The following is a 7499-nucleotide window of genomic DNA, read 5'->3' as shown; positions in this document are numbered from 1 at the left end:
TCTCAGGCTCAAGCAATCTGCCCACCTTGGCCTCCCAAAGTGTTAGGATTACAGGTGTGAGCCACTGACCTGGCCTCATATCATATTCTTGGTTGCTAGTAAGCCAAAATTACCTCTCTGTAGGCCTGCGGTTTTTTTGTTCTTGTATTTGTGATTGAGGTTGGTAACTCCCCCAAGGAGGGAACGTCACCCACTATATTAGTATTTGCACAATTTGGCCTTCTTTGTGGAACTGACTATGCTGTCCATCAACGATAGCAATTTAAAATAGGCCAATATAGCATTTTCTACATTATATATTTCAAATCAAATGTTTGAAATCACCCACATAAGAAATTTTACATTTTTCCAAACAAGCAAATTTCAGGCATAAAATGTTTCATTCTAAATTTCTTGGTTATAATTAACCAAATAGTATTAAACTTCCAAAATGTTAGGATATCACTGACAATATGCAAATCTGTTTAGGGAGCTAATAATCTTAAAAGCTTCTAAAACCTCAAGAGAAAAACTCTTCGGTTTTCTCTCAAAAATACTGAGCAGCTAAATTTGCTTTACAAATTGCCATTCTTCCTTGATAATCTATAATCTAAACTAAGCCAAACATATTCAGGTCTGTACTCCCTATTTTAAACATCTTCGGGGCTTACGAGTAGGAATTTCTCTAAATGTAGAAAAAAGGCAACCATTTAAACAATTTAGTGAAAATATAATTGCCTTATTCTAAATATAAGTTTTTCAGAGCATATTAAAGAATTCTGGAACTTTAAGGAACATTTCTTGTGGGAAAATCTTCAATTTTCAAAAAAAGAATGCTTGGTTAAGAATTGTTTTTAATAACAAAAGAAGTAACCACTTTCTGTATATTTACAGTAAGGTTTTCTTTGATTGATGTGAGTTATGCTTATCGTGATGAAGGAGGGAACAAAAAAATATTTCTACCATATATTCCTTAAAGAATTAGGCATTTGTTTTATGTGGCAAGATTCACTGTTTCACTACTTTCTGGGAGATAGAAATGTATATTCATGTTTTATCTGTAAGTATGTAAGATGTATACTTAAACACACACAGATAACCTGTGTTGGCCTTCACTGTTTACGCACTTCTTACTCTCATTGTCCTGTGATGAGTGAGTGAACAGTTCAAAGATAACTTTATGTACTATGGGTCAAAAAACTCGGCATTCTTTAAAGCATCATCTTTACATGTACAAAATAATACTAAAAATGAATAGCCCATGAACCATCCTACCATTCATTACCCAAGTCACTCACTATGTGGACAGGATAGGACTGAATTACATAAAGGATGGATAATACAACTTTGTATTGAAAGACTAGCTGGGTACACGGCTGGCATTCAAATGCTTGCTCATTATATTAGTGATTGAGGAGAAGGGTACTCAAGACTTAAACGCTTGTAAGACATTTGTCTGGGGTTAAGAAAGTGGCTTGTGGTCATAAAGAGACTGAATTTTGAAACTAGTATCAAGAGCAATATACTTCAAAAAAAAATTGGAACAAAAATGTAAATCAGCCTAATAGAACCAAGCTAGGCGGAGTAAACTCCAATACATTCGTATACTGAACGGCAGCCAAGCACAAATCCCACACTTGAAAAATTATCAGCTTTTTCCTCTATAGAACACTAATTTTTTTCCAGTAGAAGAAACCTAAGGCAGAGAACTGTGGATACTGTAGTACAGTACTCAATACTCTAAAATAAACTGAAAGACAAAAAGGAAATAACAGGCAAGCATTCTGGAAAAAAGACTAAATGGAGAAAAAATGAAACAGAGAGTCTGTAAAGTGGAGTCCTTTATTGCTTTGCTAATGCCAAAACACCAACCCTTATCCATTTCATTACAAAATTACTGAAGGAAAACCTGTACTTGTGGTGGCAATCCAACTGGAGGTTTCACTGTCATCGTCGCACTTTTTAATCCATTTCTTTAACCACTGTTTGAAAACAACAATTGTTAGAATACAACAAAAGACTTTAAAGAAGAGCAAATTACTTTAGCACTTAACTATAGTCAACCTTAAAAGTAAAAGCCAATGAATAAGATTATCACTAGGCTCACATCTTCTTAAGCCAGGGAAATCCCATAGCTAATATGTCCAGTATATATAAAATCAACCAAAGCAGGATTTTCTTTGGCAGAAGCTGAGTGGGGAACCTAGAGCTTGAAAAGAAGCCCAACTACAAGGTGTATATTCCCCTAATTACAAAGCCTGACAAAGAGGTGCCTTAGCCATGGTTATGCTAGTAATAATCAGGAACTGACTTGACTTATACTAAGGAATTACCTCTGAATACATGCAATAATCATCCGAAATTAAAAGGGTAAAAAAAAAACCCTACCAATAAATAGATAAAATCATCAGCTATGATTTTCAGTCACTAAGTCTTAGAAGTGTGTCATTACATTATTTAAAAATGGAAATGTCAGACAAACTCACCTTACATTTAACAGGATCATGCCAGTTTTCTCCACAGTTAAAGCTGTTAAGTGATACAAAGAGTTAATAGAATTAAGGCCTACCTACAGTAAGTAAGTAAATAAGCCAATCATTTCATGCCTTATAGTTCCATAGTCACTAGTTTCTAGTGACTGGCAAATACAAGGAGAGAATCCCTGTCTGCTTTACGGCTAATTACCTAGAATTTAGTATTAGAACTAAAACATAGTGGGTACTCAATATGTGTGAAATGAAGAATGACTATAAGCATGAAGACCCCGCTTTGAGGACAATTTCATAATAATTGTTGCTAAGGTGCCTCAGACTATATTGAGAAGTTTCAACCCATGCTTCATCAGTGTATTTTTAATCTTTTACTTAACACCCTAAATGAAGAATAAAAGGCTAACTTTGTAGGTTACTTATATAATTTAGTACTAATACACGATATAAACAATATATAGGAAGCAAATGGGTCCACATCTTTGCATTATTTAAACAAAAGAACCTCAGCCTACGGAAATGGTATAAAAAAAAAGACTAACTACTTACTAAACATGTATTGATCGGTAATTCACTTTTGTTTTCTAAGCTCATGACATATACATTTGTAAAAGAAGGATAATTAACAAACACAAATGCTTAGGAAAAAAATAATAAAACGAGAGATTAGCTAATTAAGTAATTTACGAATGGCAAAAAATCCTTTGCTAAAGAGAGAAAAAAACTACTATTGATTTAAATCAGGTTAAGATAAATGGTTATTTCTGAAAGGAAAGATGGGGAATGGGAAGGAACATGGAACCAAGGAGCTTCAAATATATGTGTCATGTTTTATCTCTTAATGAAGAAAAACAAAATAGTAATTTCACTTTAGCTGGATTGTAGCTACATAGGGTATTCACTGTTGTATTCTCTGTACTTTGTTTGACATGTGTCATGCTAAAAGTACATTGGAAAGTAGGTATTACCCACCTTTTCTCTAAAATAACAACGCATATTTAATCCTTATCATAACAGTATGTATTTTACACATATTCAATCTCTGTGAGCTTACCTGCTCTTTTCGGAAATATTTATTATTAATGATGTGTTAAGTGTAATTCTATAGATGTTTGGAGGAAAAAAAGAGAGGTATGGCATACCAATAAAATATCTACCCCCCCATCCCCCAAAAAATATCTGGTTGGCCATGGTGCTTCTTGCCAGTAATCCCAGCACTCAGGGAGGGCCAAGGCAGGTGGATCACTTGAGGCCAGGAGTTCAAGACCAGCCTGGCCAACATGGTGAAATGCTGTCTCTAAAATAAATAAATAAATAAATAAATAAATAAATAAATAAATAAATAAGCAAGCCAGGCGTGGTGGCACACGCCTGTAATCCCAGCTACTCGGGAGGCACAAGAATCGCTTGAACCTGGGAAGCAAAGCTTACAGTGCGAGATCGTGCCACGTACTCCAGCCTGGGTGATAGAGTGAGACCCTCCCTCAAAACAAAACAAAACAAAAAATCTATTTGCTGGGTCTAGAGCCCCTTGGCTTGACGGGCTTCTTACTCCTCAAGACCCTCAAAGGAACAGAAAAGCATCTTAAACTTCTAGCAGGATATAAATGTTAGTGTCCCACTAAAATGTGTATGTTAAAACTTAATAAACAATGTATGTGACAGCATTAGGATGTGGAGCCTTTAGGAGGTGAATGGAATGGCATTCTTTAAAAAAGGGCCCAGAGAGCTGCCTTGTCCTTTCCACCATATGAGGACCCAGCAAGTAGGCACCATCTACATGAACCAGAAAGGCAGGCCCTCACCAGACAACAAATCTTTTGGCACCTTGATCTTGGACTTCTCACCCTTAAGAACTGTAAGAAATAAATTTATGTTGTTTAGAAGCCACCCAGTTTATGGTCTTTTGTTATAACAGCCTGAACATTAAGACAGAAAATGGTACCAAGAAGTGAGGGTGCTGTTGTAACAAAACAAAAATGTGAAAACCGATTTGAAACTAGGTAATAAGTAGAGGCTGGAAGAGCTTGGAAGTGCAAGCTAGAAAAAGCCTAGATCACTGTGAATGAACTGAACTGTTAAGGGTAATTCTGGTGAGGATTCAGAAAGACAGAAGTGTGGGCAATGCCTCAATCATAGAGAAAACCTAAATAAATGGCCATGAACAGAATGTTGTTAGAAATAATGGATGTTAAAGGTCATTGATGAGGTCTCAGATGAAAATGAGGAACATGCTGTTAGAAACTAGAAGAAAGGCCATCCTTGCTATAAAGTGGCAAAGAAGTTGGCTGAATCGTTTTGGGGAAGGTAGAGATATGAAACTAAATATCTGGTTGAAGTACAACAAAGTGTTGAAAGGTTGCAAGCACTTCTCTTCATGTTTTAGAAAAATGCAAAAGAAGAGATGAATGACCTAGAGATAAACTGTTCATCAAAGGAAATGAAGTCAAGAATTTAAAGAAGAATTTTCAACCTATCCCGCTGGAAGCGGTAACACCGTGGGAGCCTGAACTGATTAAGACATCCCCGAATATGTGGCACTGGAAACTTCCTGGCAGTTCAAATCTAGAATTCAGAGGCTGAAGAGTATACTATAGAACTCCAAAAGCCCAAGTTACCAAGAAAGCTGGGCAAGAAGGGCCACAGGAAAACTCTTAGTTAAAAAGGAGACCATCAGCCGAATTTACCTGCACATTTCCTTTGCATAAGTAAGGTTAAAATTTGGCAGAGTAAAGGAAAACGTATAGTCCCAAGAGTTGTATATTTTCTCCATAAAAAAAATTCAAAAAAGTTAGATCAAGAGGAAAAATTTTTTAAGACGTGACCTTTTGATACAATTCTCAAAGAGATATATACTATTTTAAACCAGTCTCAGACATCTCCCTGCCGAAGAGAAACATTTTTTCCTTCTATTTTACTACCAAGAATAAACAGGAGAAATAAAAACGCTTTGTGCACTATTTCAGTTTAGGAAATCACTTGCTTACCAAAATTGGCACCCACATTTGCAGCGAACAGGTTTAGCATCAGGATATTGGACTTTAACAACATGGTGGCAATCTGGGGCAGGACACCACTTTAACAGTCGATTGCACTGAAATACAAGTTAGGCAAAATGACAGCTGGTTGGAGCTGAGAGTGGCTCACACCTATAATCCCAGAACTTAGGGAGGCCAAGGCGGGAGGACTCTTTGAGGTCAAGCACTCAAGACCAGCCCGGGTAACACAGCAAGACCTTCTCTCTACCTTTAAAAAAAACAAAAAAAAAAGAAAAAAGGAATTTAGCCAGTCATGGTAGTATGTGCCTATAGTCCCGACTACACAGGAGGCTGAGGCAAGAGGATCACTTGAGCCCAGAAGGTAGAGGCTGCAGAGAGCTGTGATCATCTGCTGCACTCCAGCCTGGGTGTCAGAATGAGGCCCTGCCTCAAAAAAAGGCAGCAAATTAAACTAGGTCATGATGCAAGATTTAATAGTACATCAAGCAATTATTTATATTGCTTCTCTGGTACAAGGGGCATATGGGGGATGATGACACAAGCTTATGAAAACTTGCTGTGGTCTTCTATAACACTTTCAGATGTACTTTTGTTGTTGTTGTTGTTTTTTTTATTAAGATGACTGATCCTTGAAGACTCGGTTTTATAAAACACATGAATTATCTCTTGTTCTATGTTCTTTTAATCCCACTGAAACTTTAAATATTATGCATGTGATCATTAAAAAGCACTAATTTATTTATGGTTCTATTTCAGGACAATTTCCAAAAGACACAAGAAAATCAGATATACTCTTTATGAAGGAAGGTGCTTAGATGCTACAGAATAGTTCAAGATAGGCACAGGATATACATACAACTTCTCCCATAAAAAGCTCTTGTAGGAAAGAAGGAAAAAAAAAAACCCAGTTCCTAAACCACAGGCAAAAGTGCATTTTAGTTTCTCAAAAGGAAATATAACTTTTATAGTATTTTTATTATGAAACTAAAACACTCTGCACCAGAATTCCGAAGTCCATTGACCATTTCAAATAATACACTATTTCTAAAATAGGCTGTTTCCAGGTTTAATCTCTAACAGAAATAATTACTTTTTAGAATCAGAAGACCAAGTTACACTGATGTTGTCATACAGGATCTGGTCAACTCCTCTGTAAAGAGCCAAGAGGGTAAAGAATTTTGGTTTTGCAGGCCAGAACAACCGCCGTAGCAACTACTCTACTCTGTCACTGTAGCACAAAGGGAGTCATAGAACAAATGGGCAAAGGCACGGTCCAATAAAGTATAGCATTCTTTATTAACAAGATTTACTGGTAATGAAACCTAAAACGAGCAGAGAAATAGCAGGGTTAGAATCTCAAACATGGTTAAACATGACACGATTAGTAATCTACTACAATTCTCTGCTATGGTAAAGAAAAAGAAAGAAAGAATACACTAAAAATGATTTTATTATCCAAGGTCAAGATATATGGAGAGATCTACTTACTGGTTTCTCATACTCTTTTATTTTATTTTGCTTTCTATTAAGAGGGAGTCTCGCTCTGACATCCAGGCTGGGGTGCAGTGGCGCGATCTCGGCTCACTGCAACCTCCGGCTCCGAGGTTCAGGCGATTCTCCTGCCTCAGCCTCCCAAGTAGCTGGAATTACAGGCTTGTGCCACTGCGCCCAGCTAATTTTTGTATTTTTAGAAGAGACGGGGTTTCACCATGTTGGCCAGGCTGGTCTTGAACTCCTGATCTCAGATGATCCACCCACCTCGGCCTCCCTTAGTGCTGGGATTACAGGCGTGAGCCACCGCACCCGGCCTGTCATACTCTTTTGAGAATAAAGGTATTTTGGCATGCTTCAAAATATGGTAAAGATGTTTTTTTACCGTCAATAAATTATAATTTTTTAAAATAGTATTTCTATTAATAAACAGAATTCCTTCCTACAAGAAGGAAAACAAATCACTTACCTCTACAAAGCTATTTGTTATTAAATGCTGATACTTTAATTTAACTTTTGAATCTGTGATCAGGCGCCTGAA

At 36.7% G+C, this 7499-nt stretch overlaps 1 protein-coding gene across 1 annotated transcript; it reads right to left on the bottom strand.

The window, feature by feature from the left end:
* Nucleotides 1-1865: 1865 nt before the first annotated feature.
* Nucleotides 1866-7499, bottom strand: LOC116273316 (E3 ubiquitin-protein ligase arih1-like; the record flags this gene model as incomplete). The annotated part of the gene is made up of 4 exons (XM_031662313.1): nucleotides 1866-1961; nucleotides 2466-2508; nucleotides 5456-5562; nucleotides 7428-7499. Coding segments are annotated over 4 exons (318 nt in total), but the record flags the coding sequence as incomplete, so codon positions are not given.

The sequence above is a fragment of the Papio anubis genome, unplaced genomic scaffold, assembly GCF_008728515.1.
Source record: "Papio anubis isolate 15944 unplaced genomic scaffold, Panubis1.0 scaffold545, whole genome shotgun sequence".
Lineage (NCBI taxonomy): Eukaryota > Metazoa > Chordata > Mammalia > Primates > Cercopithecidae > Papio > Papio anubis.
This window is presented reverse-complemented; position numbering and strand designations above follow the sequence as displayed.